Source organism: Ascochyta rabiei, chromosome 6 (genome assembly GCF_004011695.2).
Source record: "Ascochyta rabiei chromosome 6, complete sequence".
Taxonomy (NCBI): domain Eukaryota; kingdom Fungi; phylum Ascomycota; class Dothideomycetes; order Pleosporales; family Didymellaceae; genus Ascochyta; species Ascochyta rabiei.
The window spans coordinates 1,282,906-1,301,838 of record NC_082410.1 but is presented as its reverse complement, the minus strand read 5'-3'; the positions used below and the strand labels follow the sequence as shown (position 1 = coordinate 1,301,838).

Here is an 18,933-nt window from a genome sequence, read left to right as displayed (position 1 = left end):
GCCCACGTCCAAACATCTGGACTGCCGCTAGCCTCTGACCTAGCATCGCTTGCTCGAAGGCTATTCCACCGGTCCGCCACGCCCACTCGCCCTCGGCCACCAGTGCGGCGTCACTGCTCGGTCCTTGCGCCTTACTAAGACACGCGGCTAGTAGCGTAGCTCTGTCCCCGCCCTGTCAACTGGAGAGCTTGAGATCATCGCTATCACCACCCAACGACCACCGCCCCAGCCACGAGTGCACCGCCCGCACCGTGTGAGCGACTTTCTCGTTTCCCTCTTCACCTCCACGCCATCGCTCTGGATCGCAAACAGCACTACGATTCGCCCCCCGTCGACTCTCCCAACCTGACCGGGCACACCCAGCGTCCCGCAAAGCCGATAACGACAGCGCCGACGGAGGCTCGCTTCAAGTCGTTCCTCTCCCGCCTATTCAGGCCGCCTTAACGTTCTACACGTTGCGCGGCTCTTCTATATACACCACGACAAACGCCCAAGGAGCTGCAGCTGCAAACTGCGTCATTGCATTTCAATCCGGGGAAGGAAACAGCCATCCCTACCGCTTCGGTCTTGCAAACACTAACTCCGCCGCTGCTTCCTGCGCAACGTCGGTAAACAATTCAGTTCTCTGACTCACACATCCTCATCATCACTCTGCGCTCCAACAACATCTTACTGAGCACAACGCCACAAGCATGGGCAACCAACCGTCCAGCGAAAAGGGAAAGAAGGGGGAGAAGGGCGCTGATGGTGTTCCTCTAGGACGTGAATATTACCGCTCTTTCGAACGATCAGACACCCAAGGCTCCACACGCTCGTTGCGCAACTCCATTCGTAACAAAATCCCCGGCACCGGTAAGACCGACAGCCCACGCAACTCAGTGTCGAACCTGAGCGAAGTTTCCAACGGCAAGAACGACAAGTCGGATGCAGTTTCTCTCAAATCAGAGAAGAGCAAAGGAGGTCGAAGCTCACGACGAGGCTCGGTAGCTTCGGAAGGAGCTGGTCTCGTCGAAACAGCCGCACAGGTGGACGAGCTGCCAGACGAGCCGCAGCCACCACCTTCGCCCGTCCAGGGTGCTACTGTTGGACATGGCCACGAAGCTGTGGGCAAAGCACAGCAAACCGGCGAAGTCGACCGCGTTTCCGAAGTACCGCCCTCGGGTGTTCCACCGCCCTCAGCTTCAACTCAACCGGGAGAATCGATCTTACAGAAGAAGGGCCAGCCGATTCCGAGACTGCCGGAACCTCCCACAGCGAACGATGGGGCTGGGTCGCCTATGGAGATCAGCGCACTCAAGGCGATAGACCTTGACGACATGATCCAGCGTTTGCTGGATGCAGCCTACGCTGGCAAGGTCACCAAGACGGTCTGTTTGAAGAATGCAGAGATCTTCGCGATTTGCTCTGCTGCACGGGAGGTGTTCTTGAGCCAGCCAGCGCTGTTGGAGCTTGCGCCACCCGTCAAGATTGTCGGCGACATCCACGGCCAGTACACAGACTTGATTCGCATGTTCGAGATGTGTGGGTTCCCTCCCAACTCTAACTATCTGTTCCTGGGCGATTACGTCGACCGTGGCAAGCAGAGCTTGGAAACTATCCTACTACTGATGTGCTACAAGCTCAAGTTCCCCGAGAACTTCTTCCTCCTCCGCGGTAATCACGAATGCGCGAACGTCACACGTGTGTACGGCTTTTACGACGAATGCAAACGAAGGTGCAATATCAAGGTGTGGAAAGCCTTTGTCGATACCTTCAACTGTCTGCCAATTGCAGCCATCGTGGCTCAGAAGATCTTCTGCGTTCATGGTGGCTTGTCTCCGAGTTTGTCGCACATGGACGATATTCGACAGATTGCACGACCCACCGATGTCCCTGATTATGGCTTGTTGAACGACCTGTTGTGGAGTGACCCAGCAGATATGGAGAATGACTGGGAGTCCAATGAGCGAGGTGTCAGCTATTGCTTCGGCAAGAAGGTCATCATGGAGTTCTTGCAACGACATGACTTCGACCTAGTTTGTCGAGCGCACATGGTAGTTGAAGATGGCTATGAGTTCTTTACCGACAGAGTCCTCGTCACCGTGTTCTCAGCGCCGAACGTAAGTAATGCTTCGCCCGAAACATGTCGCATCACTAACAAGCTACAGTACTGCGGCGAATTCGACAACTGGGGTGCCGTCATGTCGGTCTCAGGTGAACTGCTCTGCAGTTTCGAATTGCTCAAGCCTCTTGACTCGAGCGCTCTCAAGAGCCATATCAAGAAGAGCAGGAACAAGCGTCAAAGCATGCTCAACTCACCAGTACGTATCAAGCGGCCTCGGCCTATGGATTTAAAGCAATCTCTAGCGCCATATATTATATATCTTCCTTGTACTGACTTAGTTGCAGCCTGCACAATACGCTCCCCAGAGTTACTAACGTGCTTCTTTCTGTGTAGGATAGCGAGAGCGGTGGCTCACCGTTGTCAATACTCGCAAAAGACAAGCTCATGCAAGATCCAGGTTGTGATGAATCAGCGGACAAGTACAAGAATGCAGACGGGTCCGATACGAGGTGCCTACGACAGGGCCTACGGCGGAGACCTGGTTCGAATCAGCTCGGTAGCTCAGGCGACAGCGAAAAGGCCCTCACTGCACAGACAGTCGATACGTCGACACCATCGATACCCACGTCGCCTCATATCCCTCCCATACCAGCCAAAAATCTCGCTGTCAAATCGCTCTTAGCAGAGTTGGAGCTGCACAAGCCGAGCTGGGAGGAAGAGCAGCAGCGACTCAAGGCAAAGTGCACTATATGGGAAGCATCATTACCCACCAATTTTGACAGTCATTCAAACCATGTCACACCAGGACATACTTTCGAATACATCAACCAAGGAATACCAGCTCCGAAGAAAAAAAAGGAGGAATTCAACGTGTCAACCAAAGGCAAGAGACGAAATTCTTCGCAATAGCGATCAAGGACTGCTCTGATGCTGCTTGGGTCCACCACGATGGACCCCTATATCTCAGAACTCGAGTTCACAACTCTCTTACCACCAACCTCTAAGACGTCCTTCCTCTCATGCCCAAGCCATTGGGCAACATATCCTTTTTACATGGCGTAAGTATAGCCAATGAGACGTTTTGATTCTACCTGGATTTTCAAGTAAGCTTGGATGTACTGTATAGCACATGGAAGGAGCGTTGTCACTTGTACTTGGATCGGGCTTCATTCGGGCCAGTGCAGGGCCAGTTTCCTACATGTATCTCTGTGGGTCGACTGGCGCGTCTTCACCTCTGGTAGCTGTAACACACATTTTGTGAACTTATTCTTACTGTCCCGTTCCTCTGCTGCGCTGTGACTCCCCATATCTTGTCTCACAATGCATCTTCCTCGACCTCGAGTCTTTCACATAAGTAGCTGAGGAACTGTCATCCATTTAAAGAGAAGGGTAGAATGCTGATGAGCAGCGGATATCGGATGGGGGAAACAGCATGTAGACAACAGCAACTGCAGGTATTCGAAGATGCAACGCCGGCATCTCAGCTTTTGGAAACAGAAACGGTGGATGCAGACTTGAATTGAAACCATATAGAATCTATTTGCGCCCCGCCCCGTCCCGCCCGCCAACCAGCCAGGCTAATACTTGATTTCAAGGCTGTGACCGAACCATGCAACGCCGAGAACGCCTTTACTTGTTGCTCATTCCCCGGGCACACTCATTCCTGTCTATCACGCTGGACCGGTAAAACGCGTCCAGCGTCGACGATGATCTGCTCGTCCAGCCTCTTCCCAGTGTCGCCGTACTCGAGTCTCTTCCAGGTGGAGATGCGGGCGGTGTTTGTGTCGATTTCAAAGACGCGCAGGCGGCGGTGGTAGTTGTTGTGGCCGCCGTAGCCGCCGAAGCCGCTGCCGCCGGCGTAGCACATCCACAGCTCGGGTTCTTGTGTTGTGTGCTCTTTCGAGAGCATGCAGTAGTCGTTGACGTGGTCGTGGCCGCAGGAGACAAACTTGATGCCTTGCTGTACGAGCGCGTCTTTGAAGTGTGTGTTGAATGCGGGTGCGGTCACGCCTTCGGTCCAGTTGCCCACCCACTCGTTATTTCGGTCAGCGTACTCGGGCAGCGGAATGTGGATGAATGCCATGTTCAGATGCTGGTGTGTGTAGTGGCTGTGGGCGTCTTTCAGGCCTTCGGCTGTGGTCTTGAACCAGCTGATTTGGTTCGGCTTGATCCAGTCGTAGCCTCGGTAGTGGGCTTCATCAGGCGAGTACGCGTGGGTATCAAGCATGTAGAGCGTCAACGCCGAGTGCTTGCTGCTGTGTGCCTGCACTTCAACGAAGTAATTGCCAACGCCTTCAATGGTGTTTGGCCCGGCTTCGGATAGGGAGTAAGGCAGCGATTCGTAGAGTGACATTTGCGCATGGCGGGAGAGTGTCCCTTCATCGTCGTGGTTGCCAAATATGGCTGCGTACGGGATCTTGCGCTCAGCAAGCGGCTCGATGATCTTGAAGAGTGCCTAGACGATGTAAGCATGAGCTTAAACAAAGCAACTAGAAACGTACGCTCTGAATGTCCGGCGCGGTGTCGCCGTTGACTTGGTCGCCAGAAAGCACAACCAGGTCAGGCTTCTCTTCGTCCAGCACACGTTCGACGAAGTCCAGTGTCCTTGGATCCGCGTCACAGTGACCACCGTTAGCACCCTTGGGCTCCGGGTCTCTGCAAGCGCCCAGCCCGGTGCTAAGATGCAAATCGGATATCTGCATGATCTTGAATTTACCGTCTTTCCTGATTTTGGGAACAGGTTTCTCAGTCTTGTGTGGTGTCCCTCGACGTATGCTCAGGCGCGGGTCCTTGCTGTCACAAGCTGTCTCCAAGTGCAAGGCGCCGTTCTTGACCAGCTCCCACCCAGGCCGTGGCTCTACTGCATCAGATCCAAACAGTATGTCAACAGCAGTCACAGCCTGCTTTGAGTCGCTCGCGTGACGTTTCAGCGACCTCTTAATCCAAATGCCAGCGGGTCGGGACTCCCACTTCTCTGATGCCTGAGCCTTCTCACCCATGGCTGGGTCGAGCTTGCCGGTGCGTACATCGATTATGACTTTATCGTCGCTCGTGAGCTCCTCCTCTCTCTTGCGCTTGATGTGCACGTATGCCTTGGATACCCAGCCCGAGCCGAGATAAAGGTCTTTCTCGACGCGGTGCCACTTCTTTTGGTCCAGCATGCATTTCGATAGCGGGTTTAAGCTCGAGCATGTCTGTATGGTGATGTCGGTGATGACGAGGCCCTCGTGGTGTAGGGGCAGGTGGCTGTGAACGGATTGAGGGAGGACGCGGTATCGACTATCGACAAAGAAGACCAGGAAACAGGCGATGATCGTGAAGGTTATAAGCTGAATACCCGTTCGGACCTACGAAGCGAGTCAGCTATGTTAGGGATTCCAGGAGTGTTGAACGTACTATTCGGCGGGTCATGATGGAGAAGTTAGCGGCCGTTCAGCCACATGTGTCGTAAAAGAAGAAGAGGAGTTCAAAGTAGCTGTGGTGCCGTCGCCATGGCACATGCTCTGTCATTCAACAACGAGAGTTTGGGCACAGGAGGCACCAGTGATGGAAGTGTCCTTGCGCGTGTCATTCCTTGGCTTCTCGAATCCTTGATCGACGTTGGTTCACCGCGGAGGTCCCCACTTCGAGTCAGCAGCGTGAACCCTGCATGGCCCGCGATGGTTCCTTCTCTTCTCACTCGACCACGACTCGAGCTTCAAAACACACAAGCGTCGACAGCTTGTGAGCCAAGCTATGCGACACCACTGCTTACGGCAACTTCGTCTTGCGGCGATACAAAATCCCACCAGACACTTTAGCACTAGCGTAGGCCTACGCCACGCCTTCAAAGAGGGAGACACCGTTCTTCTCAGAGATAAGAAAGACACATCTGATGGAAACCTCATAAAGCTGCAGGCTGCGAAAACAACGCAAACTCACCGCGGCCTCATTCATCATGCCAACGTTATTGGCAAGGAGCCGCGTCAGATAGTGCGGTCTTCGAAAGGCTTCGAATACCGTGTCCATGAGCCTACATTAGCAGAGTACGTGCGGCTCACTCCACGTCTCGTCACACCTGTGCGTCCATTGCCGTCCAGACCTCCACCAAGCTCTATTGTATGAACGCGCCAGCTGAGTGATCCTAGTTATACCCTTCTGATACGAACCTGATCGTCTCCCTCCTAGACATCCACGTCGACACGCCTTCGAGTGCCCTTAACAACGAACCGCGTTTTGAGATCCTTGAAGCCGGCACAGGCCATGGAGCCTTGACGTTGCACCTTGCTCGGGCTATCCATGCCGCGAACCCGCCGCTCGCCAAAATTCCAGACTACGCAATCAATGTAGACGAACCAGAAGACGCTGTCTATCTCGGAGAGTCCATATCAGACCTCCAGGACACAACAGTAGAGTCGTGGAAATCATGTAGACGCGCCATTGTTCACACGTTGGATATTTCAAGCAAGCACTCAAAGCATGCCAGAAAGATCGTCCAGGGCTTCCGCCACGGTCTCTATGCAGGCAACGTCGATTTCCACGTAGGAGATGTGTCTGCATGGATCGCATCACAGAAGGTGATCAGACAGACGGACGAGCCCTTTTTGGATCATGTGTTCTTGGATCTGCCCAACGCAGAGTCTCACCTGGCCAACGTAGCACCGGCGTTGCATGTGAACGGGTTTCTTGCTGTGTTCAACCCAAGCATTACGCAGATCGCACAATGCGTGGAGAAGATCCGCGAAGAGAAGCTACCATATCTACTCGATCAAGTCGTTGAGCTGGGAGCAGGAACGATCCGGGAGTGGGATGTTCGGGCAGTCAGACCAAGATCGACTCTGAAGAAGCCTGACGCTAAGGAATCACCAGAGGTAGCAGATGCAGAGTCTGTCGATCCAGTCAAGGGCCAAGAGGCAAGAGACGGTGAGTTGGCAGCGAGCTTGGCCAAAGAGGAAGAGAAATGGGCCATGGTCTGCCGCCCAAAGGCGGGCCAGATGGTGGTGGGCGGCGGATTTCTGGCTTTGTGGAGACGCATGGAGCGCCCGAAGAGTAAGGAGCAGAGTGAAGACGAGTCGAGCTAGACCGACCGATATCCCAATATGCCCTTCCAGCAGGTGTACCGACATTCAGTCCAAGCGGAGCTCCCGTGTTTGTGTATCTCCCATGTACCTTGTCTCACACGTGATGAACAGCACACGGCACCGAGCGAGTAAATGTAAAAATTCCCCTCCAGTGAACTGCATATGTTGGTGAACGCCTGCAAGGTTTAGCTAGAACAAGACTAGCATGGTGAGCTGTTCCACGCATCTATCATGTAAATATGGCGATGGAGCATTCTCATTGGCTGCGGCTGGTACCCTAAGTTGCCTCGTCATGCAGCGCGGTGAGAGCTACTTCCATCATTTATATCCACCACGGCGGCATCGTTCCCCCGCCTCCCCCACCGATCCTCAGAATTGCGACAATGAGCGGCGCGGGCGAGAATCGGTATGCTATCCAGTGTGCGTGTATGGACTGCAGCTAACAATACTGCAGCTGGCGGAGGCCAGGACAAAACAATTCAAAGGACGGACGACAGCAACCTACTGCGTCGACAGTCAATGCATGGGGTAATAAAGGCGCCCAGAACAACAAGCTTGCAGGCCCGGGACAGGCAGTGCCGTCTCCTGCCCACAAAGAAGAGCACGTCCCTGTGCGCGACTTCAATGCGACCGAGGTCAAGGACTATCTCAAGAAGAGTAAGCACTACACTGCTTCGTCTTCATACGCGCAGCTTCAAGCGGTGTGCTGGAGCTACAGTCACTACAGATGAGCAACGCTAACACATTACAGAGTACTGCGAGACCGTCGCCGGTATGACATTTCTGAAAGCTCACGCGACCTGAGCTGCTGCTGACATCGCGCTCCTAGACCAACCAGCGGTATATCACAAGGTTGAAGGCGACTCTGTGGCTAAGAGAAGCAGCGGCGTATGGGGAGCTAGAGGTGCGTTTGGCCAGTTCGAAGTTTCTGCATGAGTCTGACACGCTGCAGGCGCGGGCACATCACACAAGATGCCCAACGGGCAGAACTTCTTCGATGTGCTGAAGAAGCAGCTCGCCAACCTCGATCAGAACAAGTAACCGCGCGAGTTCAACACGCAAACACTTCTTTCGATTCAACAGCATTACAAGGGCATTGCGGGAGTTTTGACGGACACGGATCATCCACGGGTGGATGGCTTTCTTGCGGTAACATGCGGAAGCCTGGTCTGTCCCATGCCATGGCGTTCTGGACATCATTCATGGTGGTATGGATCCTTCAATCTGTGGGTATGTTCGCGCAATTGATACCCGTCTGCATTGTCAGGCGTTCTGGAGCATGACTCGCGCACTGGCACAGGAGATCACTGGTTACGAGTGGGCACACTGGTTCCTCGATACATGAGACTCGACTGTGGTAGAACGCATATGAAGTCAAAGACATGCGCAAGTACGCTTTCGTTGATCCAATACATCTAAGAACATATTGTGTCAGTTCCAGGGCCTGTCTTCTGTGAAGTAACGATGCGACGTGGTTGTTCTAGTTGAGGTGGTCCCACGATTTCTGGGTTGAACCCTGCTACAAAGTAGTGACAACAAACAATGCATCGACGTCGTTCAGGGGGGCTCCAGAATTGCGACAGTTCCTTGTGAACGCAGACACATGAACTTTTCCTCACTCTGTTGAACCTCGTGCTGCATGCAAACCTCCGACAGCAGTAATCCCTTCACCGCATCCATTCAAAGTCCGCGGCCAAGCCAAACTAGCCCCATCATTGACACTCGCGAGCGCTTTGCTGCGGACACGCCCTGACCCCGCCACGACTCTTTCACGCAGTGCTCTTGATTTCTCTGACGCCTGCTACCAAACTGCACAACCCGGAGCGCGACAGAAAAGGAGAGAGCAATTACCGGGTACACAGTGCACACTGCGATCAACCAGGGTCACCATCACAATTACACCTTGCCGAAGCTCCGATGCGCTCAACGTCTCCACCCCGTTCTCCAATTCCACAGTAATTACTACGACCATGTCCTCTCCGCCGCGCACGCCTACCCAGAGACCGGCGTCGTCCCACCGCCGACACCCCTCTAGCCTCGACATGTCACATTCCAGGCGCCAATCGTTCAACCGCCCCTCTTCCAGATCTGGCTACTCGCCCACAACACCACGCTCGTCACGCGAATTCGATCATAGCAGTCCAGCGCACCACTTTGAAGGGGGCAGGGACGATGGCGGGGGGCTGGGCAATCTTGCAGATGAGCTGGGTGAGTGGGGGAGCGAGGACGAAGAGATGGGCAGCGAATTCGAAGAGGAGCTGGAGCAGCCGCAGGAAGCTGCTAAAAGCATTGGCACAGCTGTGGACCATGACGGGTCGACGGGGGTTGGGAGCGCGCTGGATCTGAGTGGTGTGAGGGATAGTGGGGTTGCGATGCAGAGCTCTCCCTCGACACAGTCAAGAGCAACGCTGAGTCCAGGCGCAGCAATGAGGACGAAGAAACACAACAGGCAACGGTCGCTGTACGACGGCTCAGACTATGGAGAGGAGTCGGATCTAGAGAACGAGGGTATCTCGCCAGCTCTTGAGGCGCGCATGGCGGCTGTCGAAAGCCTGGCACGGAGGGGCATGGAAGAGAACGGAAGCGCTTCAGACGAGGTCGTCAAGCGCGTTACAGAACACCTTCGAGATTTAGGGAGTCAAATCGCCGTTGAGAATGGCGCAACACGGTACGCTGCAGTCTGAACCTCTCACCAAAAGCCTATCAGCTAACACTGTGCGCAGTCTCAAAACAGCCCACGACTCACTGGCGACTCACCTAACGCACCAATCGCGCGTGCTCACGTCTTTGACCGCATCCTTCACCGGTCCGCGCGCCATAATACCGTCTCCAGACGCGATTGATGAGCTCCTCCCACTTGTCGAGCAAACCCTACAATCCCTCCCCCACTCGTCCACGGACCCCATAATCTCGCTCTCACACCTCACCCTCTCGACGCGCGAACTACTCCAACACCTCTCCAACGTTAGCGACACATTACACATGTCCCGCCAGACCACCACCAACGCCGCGCGTCGATTGCGGACCTCAAAGGAACAGTTACACGAATGGAAACGCGAGACAGAACGCACAGCTGAGGGACGGGAGTTCATCGAACAGGGGGACTGGGACCGGCGGCTTAGAGAGAGGGAGGCAAAGAGAGCGTGTGGGGAGGTGATGGAGGGGTTCGAAGAGGCGTGTGGGCTGTGGAGGAAGAGGCTATGTGAAGGGTTGGGTGTGGCTAGTGCGTAGTCCTGTGCGCCTTCCTTGCTCCCCGTTCTGCCTTCGGTCGATTGCATAGAGGGTAGTCAAGAGCTAACAGGGAGCAGGCCAAGACTTCCCCGTTGATTCTCGAGAAGCGTGGCCACAAAACAACGTCTTAGCAGAACCGAGCGCACCTGCGGCTCTGAATACGAAAGAAGTCGGCAATCGTCCAGAGACCCCAATGGACAAACCACCGGAGCTGAGAGAATTCGCTCCAGCACCACCAGGCATACGCAACTTCTCTCGCCCCTCATCCTCATCCTCGCGCTTCTCCAACCGATCATGGGTCGAAAGCGTGTCCCCCGTCTCGCCACGGCATGTACGCAAACAATCAGAGAAGCAGGGAAAGTCTTCCTCAGACTCCACGTTTCGATTCTCGGATGATGAGATGGCTCAGAATTAGGCCCATCCACCATCTCCTGTTGACGTCCATTCTGTGGTTTCCCCGAAGCATACCTCACTATTTCTTTTGTCACATAGCCGGCACTATGTTATCGCGTATTGTTACCTTGTACCTGCATGGATAGAATAAAGAGCCTTGGGCGTTGGTAGTGGAATGGTTGTCGTACGTTATCAGCGGCATTGCGTTACGGGGTTTGATAGATGGAATGCATGTGGACAAGGACGGCAATACCCCTATATATGCCACATAGATTGGGAATCGATGCTTGTCTCTTTTACATCCAGGGAAGGGCGGAAAGTGCGTAAGAAAGCGAGTGGCCGTGTAGTGGACGTTTGATTACATGTTCTCTAGCCCTTGTCTTTGCGCTGACTGTACTGTCGTTGAGATCTGACTGTTACTCTGCCTCTTAATTGAGCGTAAAAGCGTCCACTTTATCTGGCGCTCGCTATAGGGAGCACTTCTCAACAACATCCTGGAAGCAATATTGTTTTCCTTCTTTCGGCCTGCTAGAACCGAATCAAATGCGAGAGGATATGCAGAACTGAAGATCAATGACAACACCTGGTCAAGGCTACTGAACCTCCCTCTCCTTAAGTCTCCACCACTTCCCTTTGCCCTCTCCCTCTCCCAGTGCTCCTTCGTTACTTCGTCCACTGACGACACTCTCACTGGCCCTCACCGCTGACGGCGCTTCCACATCCTCACTGCGGCCAGTCCTGCTCCTCCAAGCACTAGCCTGCACCTCATACACATCCGCCTTCTCACCAGCCAACGACTCCAAGCTCGCCCTCTTACTCTCCGGAACCAACAAACTCGTCAACATGCCCAGGAACATGAACAACGCAAAGATCTGCATCACGCCGTGGATCCACGGCGTGGGATTCTCGTGCGTAGCACCGCGCTTGATCATGGGCGCAAAGAAGATCTGCGCAAACACCGCTCCCAGCTTGCCCATAGCGGCACTGAAACCGTGGCCTGTGCACCTCACTCTTGTTGGGAAGATTTCCGCCGGGGTGATGAAGGTCGTTGCGTTGGGTCCGAAATTGAAGAAGAACTGGGCCAGGACGTAGAGGATGAGGAGGTGGGTTTTGGACAGGACCTGCCAGGCGAAACCTAGGACGCAGAAGATTATGGTCAGGATCGCGAAGCCGCCGATTTGTATGGGTTTGCGGCCGAGTTTGTCGACGGTCAGGACGGTGAGCCAGTAGCCTGGGAGCGCGCCGGCGCAGATGAGCACGATCTGGCCGGTCGCTGTGTTGCGCAGGTTCAGGTATAGATTGTCGCGTTTGTCGAAGCCCATGGTGCTGAGGAGGGAGGCAGACGAAAAGCCTAGACCGTAAAAGGCGAGATCGAGAAAGCTGGGGATAGTTAGTAAGTAGGGTTGGTAGGGTAGGGTAACATGTGGCGTAAGAACTCACAACCATGACATTGCACACCCAAACAATCGAATCGCCTGTCTCTTCTGCGAGTAGAAACGGAACACTTCCATCAGTGTGACTGGTGGCTTCCGGTACCCATTCATCTCACGTCTCGTCTGAACTTGCGCGACAGGATTGAGGATATTGTCCTGTTTTCCATATCGATATTTCCTCGCGTCCACGCTCGCTTTCTCAACATCGTAAAGCACATCGAAGGTATACCGAGGTGTTTCTGTTCTCGTCAGCTAGGTACCAGTTTGGAGATTGAGCTTACTCACCCGGTATCGTCAGTCGGTAATACAATGCGAACCAGCCCGGAACACCTCCAAAGGCAATGATGATCCTCCACATCTTGTCAACAGTAGTAACACAGTTCCCAGTACAGGCAGCGACTGATGCTATGGGCTCCAAGTGATCTTTGTATGCGACCACAACGATCAGTGTCATCAGTGCGGCAGCAAGTTGGCCAAGTCCTTGCGTCGCGAAAACAGCCGCAATGAGTTTTCCACGATGCTGGGTACTAGAGAACTCTGCAGTTATTACTGCTGAGAGTGGATAGTCGCCACCGACGCCAATCCCCATTACCTGCTTGATGTCAGTGCTGACTTTGGGGAGAGTGTCGTTGGCCGCTTACCACACGATAGAAAATCAGCACCCCAACAATCGACAGAGTACTGGACTCTCCACAGAGCGACTGTGCAAGGGTGGTTGAAATGATAATCACAAGTTCGACGCCGTACATTCGTTTCCGACCCAAGAGGTCACCAAGGTACCCAAAGATGCATTGGCCGAAGATGGCGCCGGCGGATGTTGCAACCTTGATCGCAGTATCGGCGTTGTGAGGCATAACGCCACGATGTTTTTCATCTTGCCAGTACACTATACCCAGCATAATGACTGCGAGGTTGATTGCGAACAACTTTGGTGGTCGTCAGTATCAATTCTAAGTCGTGGTGGTGGCCTGTGCATACACTGTAGGCATCTGTAAAGAACCCAATACCCGTCACGACTGCAAGTCGGACATGGTACCAGCCGAAGGGTGCTTTGTCCACTTCGGCCAGGGCCATGCGACGTCGTTCGTTAGGATCGGATATATGGGTCTGTGTTGATAAGCGATGTGTTAATGGTGAGTATAGAGGTCCTTTACATAGACACCCGGAACATCGTGATAGGCTGCGTTACCGACACGATGGAACGACAACATCAGAAGTTTGTTCAAGTACAAGAACGTGGAGCGTATGTGGTGGGTCTGAAGCGGAGGCCGTTCAAGGCTATATCAGCCCTTCGAGGCTGAGACGAACACCGGTGTGACGGCGATGCTGATATGCAGGGTAAGAAAGCCCCAGAAGCAATGACAGCAGACCGGAAACTGTCTGATCTACAACATAGCGGATACAGCTTTGCTTTTAGCAAGAACTAGGATGTGGCTGACACGCAACCACACAGGTGCTGTCACGCTCACTATCGATTGGGAAGAACGTGCTTTCTGTAGCTCGAGGAGCCCTGTATGAGGCCTTGATGAAGGAACGCCATCGCGGGTCCTGCTTTTGACATCTCACCACATCTGGCTCACGTTCCTGTGTTGATGCTTCTGATTGGCTGGCAAGAACACCATGTTATTGCTCCCAAGGCATGTTTCGTACCCTCTTGGGCCGGTAAGCGAGTTTAATCATGGCTCAAGCGTGGGCCAGGTGCCGCCACGCTGCTGCCATGGACCGTTGTCTTGGGAGGGCCCACAGAGAAGGTGTGGTGACAGCTGGAAGCGAGAAACCTGGGATGTAGAACCGTGCGTAAGGCATTCGCGTCTGGTATGACCTAATCCGAATCGTATCCGTATAAAGCAAGGGCTTTTCACGAGGGATAGCATCCTTCGTCTCAAGCTAGTGCGCTGTAGGTAGCTTTGTACATCAGGAAAGTACGCAGTACGCATAAAATATTTGTAAAGATCTGAGGATAGGCAAGAGAACGATAAATGTGCATTCGGCGGCGATCACATTACGAGGAACCTTCAAAAACATCGTGTGCCTCAGCATGTAGTCCCTCGAGTATCCACCCTCTCAACGCAGCCCTCAACTGTTTCTCAACCCCCTGCTCTACCCAGAAGTGCCCTGCGCCTGCAATCTCGACACTTGAGAATGCTGAGCCGTGTTCGTTTTTCAATTGGCCGCACCAATCTCGAATTTTCTTTGCCGATGCGAAGATGTCTTGGTCGCCATAGATTGCTAAAGATGCGCATTTCCCAATGCTCGCTGTGTTTGTGTCACTTGCACGACTCCAAAGCTTCTGACCAAGAGCAGGCGCAGCAAGCGTCGATATTGGGGGTGTCAGGGGTGAGATGAGGAGATAGCGAACTTCGGGGGTTGTGATGATAACATCGGTCTGCTTGAGAGACGTAATAGAGTTTCCCGGCCTCCGGTCTCGATGGCTGAGTCTTCTCAGGCGCTGTCCCAGGTCCAGGCCGCGTGGGGGGTCGAGGCTTCGCTTTGCCTCCCTGCTGCTTCTTCTCGCCCCGGAATTTGTCTCTTCTCCTCCAATCGTCAGTGACGTCTTGTGCTCGTGCCTTTTCCTGCTCTTCTCTCGCTCGTTGTTGTGAGCCAAGTTAATCCACTCTAGGTTGCTTTGGTCCGCCAGCTTGTGCGCCCTCTGCAAGATCTCGTCCGCCGCAGAGCCAGCTAAAGGGTTCGAGAAGCGTTGTAGGATCGAAGGTACGCTCGGAAGGTGTTTCAAAATCAGAGAACCGTAGGAGTAGCCGCCGAGGATGACTAAGGAGTTGCCGTATTGACGCGCTACTGGGCGCACAGGTGACTGGTCAGGCGTGAAGGTTGCGTCTGAGGAGGGAAATGGCTGTATAAGGTTCATGTAGATCATGAAGCATGCAGCAAACGAGGCATAGTCGTCTAATTCGGGTCTACCGGACCAAGATGTACGACCTTTGTGTTTGGAGCCATGAGCACCCCTGCTCCAGGTCAGCAGCTGTGAATGTCTCCAGGACTATGGAATGGTACCGAAAATTGAAGGTACCAATTATGTACCCGGTCCTCAAGAGCTCGTCAACGACGATGCCTACAACTCGGTCATCGTAGCTCCCGCCCATCGGAGCATAGGGGTGTGCCATAACAATGCCCCGTTTTCTCCATTGCTGCCCGTTGCTACCATCCAATGGCTCGTCGAGGACATCTGGGTGGTATATACGGCAATCAAGCGTCGTATCGTCGTGGACCGAGGGTATCGTGAAGCTGTAGTGGGGCTCCGTTGAGACACGCATCTTCAGGGTCTACAGCAGACCCGTAGCGTATATTCATCGCATGCTTAGTGAATTTTGGAGAGTGCTGAAGGCCTAAGACTGCGGAAGGTGTGGTTGCAGGTTTGTGGGGTTGAGGTTGCAGACCTGCGGAGGTGTGCCGCGGCAGTGTGCTCAGGAACGAGCCAGGCACCAGTTCGTGCACGGTTGTCACTATATGCTGTCAAGCAGCGCTCGTCGTGATCACAGTGTACAATTCGTGCTACAATAGCAAAACACGCCGCTACCCGACGCCACGATGAAGATGATGGAACAACTAAACACCAAAACACCTCGCTCGAAGACCAATGCACGTACAACAACGCCTCAATCAGTATCAGTGTCCTGGTGGGAAATCATTAGCTCAGGGTCAGGGTCGTCATTCGAGTCATCAGTCTCGAACAGACTCGGCTTGACCAATGCAAGCTTCGGCGGTGAACGTCCGACTCTGATGGCTGATCCAGTCATCTCCTCTGGTGGAGCCTTAAAATCCTCAAGCTCTACGAGTGAGCCTGTAGCTTTCTCCTTGCCCTTCCGCTTTACTCCGAGTGCTTCATGTAGGAGATCTCGACCTTGCTGAAAGGCTTCCAGCTCAGCGCCAATGGCACACATGAGGAGGTTCCAGCTTCTAGACGAGGCGTATTCCCATTTTTCATCAAGGAACGAGATGGTAGTATCCATCTGTTCCAGCAGGCGTGTCGGATCTGCAGCACCATTCTTGCTTACTTTGTGCATGTACCGTTGCAAGCTTGCTTCGTAACCGGCCACTTTCTTCACCGTGTCGTTCCACAGCGTTGAGCCTTCTTCAAGTGCAGCACGCTCAACATCAACTTCCTCGCACCTCTCTGCCAGTCTTGTATATTCGTCTTGCCAGTATTCGTGTGCCATCTCGAGAGTTCGACGTTTGGGAGCAAGTGTAGGGAAAGGCGAGGTAGACAATGGCGTGTGGTTCGCACTCGGAGGGCGCGCGAGGAAGCTCGAAACCTCTTTGTCTAGCATAGAGATTGAAGTCTTGTAGGAAGATAATCTCGCTTCCTTGGAATTCTCAGTATCTGCAAGCTCATCGAGGACTCGCCGTTGCTGCCGCTTGAGCGCCCACAATTCCTCTTCCTTTTGTTTGATCTCTTGTTCTAGCTTTGAAGCTTCAGTCTGGAGTTCCTGGATCTTTGCGCCAGCGTTTTCGCCCTCAATACCGTGGATCTTCGCTTCCAGTCGTGCACGCTTCTGGGTCCAAGCCTCGGTCTTCTCCACTTTGTGCTGTAAGTCCCTCAAATTTTTATCAAGCATGTCCAGCTCCTCCGCTTTAACGCTTGCAAGCTGCTGTATGCGCCTGAAGATACCTCTTCTCGCGGTGCTCAGGCCTAGCTTCCTTCTAGAAGGTTTGCGCTCATCGTCGCCACTTTCTACACTTCTGTCGGCCGAGCGGACACTGCTGACTGTCGGTGTGGTACTACCGTTCGAGACCAAGTCATCTGATATAGGTTCATTACTGCCGAGACCTTTCGTTAGCCCGTCCGCCTGCGCATCAAGTAGCTCCTGAAGCTGCTGCTCTAGATGACGAGCGCGCCGTTGCAATGTGAGCACATCGTCCGGGACACGAGGTGCAGGCGATATACTGGCTTCTGGGGCGCTCCATAGTAGCGAAGACGTCACTGGCGGTGGTATGCGCGATGGCGGTGGAGAGTTGTAGAATGGCAGCTCATGGTCGCGTGCATGTGGGTCTTCAAAGGATCGCCGGAACTTTGACGGAGGTGGAGAGAACGAACCCAAGACCGAGTTCAGCAGTGACATGTTGGATAAGCTTAGGGTTTCGTAGCAGATGTTGAAGCCATGGAAGCTACCAAGCTCTGTTGTTTGTTCATGTTCCTTCGAGCATGCGAACGAATGAGCAAGCTCGGAGAGGCTTAGTCATCAAGGCTTCACAGCGCCAGAAAGTTGCAGATGACGGCTTCGCGTGATGTGCGCCTATTCAAGTAACGTGTTGTCACGGTACCATAGCATCTGTTCCTTGATACGACTTAGACAAGCAGCTGCCTTGAAACATGGTATATGTGCTGAAGCCAAGTTGTGCGGTCACAACTCCTGCCCTGCTGCATTGCTGCTGCGACAGAGTGAACTGCCCACTATGATCCAACTAGACAGAGTCGCAAAGGCAGAATCAAGCACTGCAATGTTACACCAACGCAAAGACGCACAGCCAAGGAGTGACCTGTTCCCGTTCCTGAGGTTCACAGTACATAGATGGTAAAGTGGGTGGAGGGTCGATTAGCGCTTTCTCGCTTAGCTCGCACCCGAAGATGGCCCGCCTGCAATATTGAACTTCGCAACTGCAACTTTGCGACCAACAGCACTAACCTCAGGAACATCCACCGTACGTCTGCGCCGCCTGCACTTCGCTCTGCCAGTCGCTAACATCCCACTTACAGTAGTCGTCCATTCCACCGACATACAAAATGGCTGACGCTCCTGCTCCCGCTCGCGGCGGATTCGGATCTCGTGGAGACCGTGGTGGTGACCGTGGCCGTGGCCGCGGCCGTGGACGTGGTCGTCGTGGCGGCAAGTCCGAGGTGCGCACACCAAGAAGCTGAGGGGCAGTGCAGAGAATTGACAATTGTGCAGGAGAAGGAATGGCAGCCCGTGACCAAGCTCGGCCGTCTCGTAAAGGCCGGCAAGATCAAGAGCATGGAGGAGATGTACGTCCCAGCGCAGGAAAAGCACAATGCGACGGACAGCGACTGACAACCGGCAGCTACCTCCACTCTCTCCCCATCAAGGAGTACCAGATCGTCGACTTCTTCCTTCCCAAGCTCAAGGACGAGGTCATGAAGATCAAGCCCGTCCAGAAGCAGACTCGTGCCGGTCAGCGTACCCGCTTCAAGGCCATCGTCGTCATTGGTGACTCTGAGGGCCACATCGGTCTCGGTATCAAGACCTCCAAGGAAGTCGCGACTGCCATTCGCGCTGCCATCATCATCGCCAAGCTCGCCGTCGTCCCCATCCGCCGTGGTTACTGGGGTACCAACCTTGGTGAGCCTCACTCGCTCCCCACCAAGGAGTCCGGAAAGTGCGGTTCCGTCACCGTCCGTCTCATTCCCGCTCCCCGTGGTACCGGCCTTGTCGCCTCGCCCGCTGTCAAGCGTCTCTTGCAGTTGGCTGGTGTCCAGGATGCCTACACCGCATCCACTGGTTCCACCAAGACTCTTGAGAACACACTGAAGGCCACCTTCGTCGCTGTTGCCAACACATACGGCTTCCTCACACCCGACCTGTGGACTGAGAACAAGCTCACCCGCAGCCCGCTCGAGGAGTACAGCGATATCCTCCGTGAGGGCAAGAAGTACTAAATGTACAGCGGTGAGGCTACGGTTCTTTTTCAGCATTCCTGGGTTATGGCGTGAGGTAATGCACGGGCCCCTCCTATAAATCGATAGGTTTGGGACGTCCGGCACGAAATGAAAACTCCATTACGACCTTCCAATTGATCC

The 18,933-nt window shown here is 54.0% G+C and overlaps 9 protein-coding genes across 10 annotated transcripts, besides 2 other annotated features; 5 read left to right on the top strand and 4 right to left on the bottom strand.

Annotated features, from left to right (window-relative positions):
- Positions 1–692: 692 nt before the first annotated feature.
- On the top strand, positions 693–2,726 carry EKO05_0004334 (Protein-serine/threonine phosphatase; the record flags this gene model as incomplete). Of its 2 annotated transcripts, XM_059636362.1 has the most annotated exons (3): positions 693–2,099; positions 2,148–2,300; positions 2,389–2,726. In XM_059636362.1, the coding sequence occupies 3 exons, from the start codon at positions 693–695 to the stop codon at positions 2,416–2,418; spliced, it is 1,590 nt and encodes a 529-aa protein (XP_059492345.1). The 2 variants fall into 2 exon arrangements, with proteins under 2 accessions (XP_059492345.1, XP_059492344.1); XM_059636361.1 differs by having other exon boundaries at positions 693–2,726.
- Positions 2,727–3,701: 975 nt separating this feature from the next.
- Positions 3,702–5,455, bottom strand: EKO05_0004333 (uncharacterized protein; the record flags this gene model as incomplete). Its single annotated transcript, XM_038939068.1, has 3 exons — positions 3,702–4,499; positions 4,546–5,391; positions 5,441–5,455. 3 exons carry the CDS (start codon positions 5,453–5,455, stop codon positions 3,702–3,704), a joined length of 1,659 nt encoding a protein of 552 aa, XP_038800141.1.
- Positions 3,870–3,903: a tandem repeat.
- Positions 5,456–5,779: 324 nt separating the features above from the next.
- On the top strand, positions 5,780–7,104 carry EKO05_0004332 (uncharacterized protein; the record flags this gene model as incomplete). The annotated part of the gene is made up of 2 exons (XM_038938727.2): positions 5,780–6,103; positions 6,172–7,104. 2 exons carry the CDS (start codon positions 5,780–5,782, stop codon positions 7,102–7,104), a joined length of 1,257 nt encoding a protein of 418 aa, XP_038800140.2.
- Positions 7,105–7,487: 383 nt separating this feature from the next.
- Positions 7,488–8,145, top strand: EKO05_0004331 (uncharacterized protein; the record flags this gene model as incomplete). The annotated part of the gene is made up of 5 exons (XM_038938888.1): positions 7,488–7,510; positions 7,559–7,761; positions 7,856–7,876; positions 7,934–8,008; positions 8,057–8,145. The coding sequence occupies 5 exons, from the start codon at positions 7,488–7,490 to the stop codon at positions 8,143–8,145; spliced, it is 411 nt and encodes a 136-aa protein (XP_038800139.1).
- Positions 8,146–9,074: 929 nt separating this feature from the next.
- Positions 9,075–10,750, top strand: EKO05_0004330 (uncharacterized protein; the record flags this gene model as incomplete). Its single annotated transcript, XM_038939028.1, has 3 exons — positions 9,075–9,772; positions 9,828–10,327; positions 10,413–10,750. 3 exons carry the CDS (start codon positions 9,075–9,077, stop codon positions 10,748–10,750), a joined length of 1,536 nt encoding a protein of 511 aa, XP_038800138.1.
- Positions 10,751–11,321: 571 nt separating this feature from the next.
- On the bottom strand, positions 11,322–13,235 carry EKO05_0004329 (uncharacterized protein; the record flags this gene model as incomplete). Its single annotated transcript, XM_038938690.2, has 5 exons — positions 11,322–12,108; positions 12,169–12,400; positions 12,447–12,753; positions 12,803–13,087; positions 13,140–13,235. 5 exons carry the CDS (start codon positions 13,233–13,235, stop codon positions 11,322–11,324), a joined length of 1,707 nt encoding a protein of 568 aa, XP_038800137.2.
- Positions 13,236–14,163: 928 nt separating this feature from the next.
- On the bottom strand, positions 14,164–15,433 carry EKO05_0004328 (uncharacterized protein; the record flags this gene model as incomplete). Its single annotated transcript, XM_038938768.1, has 2 exons — positions 14,164–15,124; positions 15,174–15,433. 2 exons carry the CDS (start codon positions 15,431–15,433, stop codon positions 14,164–14,166), a joined length of 1,221 nt encoding a protein of 406 aa, XP_038800136.1.
- Positions 15,434–15,775: 342 nt separating this feature from the next.
- On the bottom strand, positions 15,776–17,239 carry EKO05_0004327 (uncharacterized protein; the record flags this gene model as incomplete). The annotated part of the gene is made up of 1 exon (XM_038945558.1): positions 15,776–17,239. One exon carries the CDS (start codon positions 17,237–17,239, stop codon positions 15,776–15,778), a length of 1,464 nt encoding a protein of 487 aa, XP_038800135.1.
- A 662-nt stretch (positions 17,240–17,901) lies between these two features.
- On the top strand, positions 17,902–18,792 carry EKO05_0004326 (40S ribosomal protein; the record flags this gene model as incomplete). The annotated part of the gene is made up of 3 exons (XM_038938966.1): positions 17,902–18,015; positions 18,068–18,141; positions 18,198–18,792. 3 exons carry the CDS (start codon positions 17,902–17,904, stop codon positions 18,790–18,792), a joined length of 783 nt encoding a protein of 260 aa, XP_038800134.1.
- Positions 17,952–17,997: a tandem repeat.
- Positions 18,793–18,933: the final 141 nt, after the last annotated feature.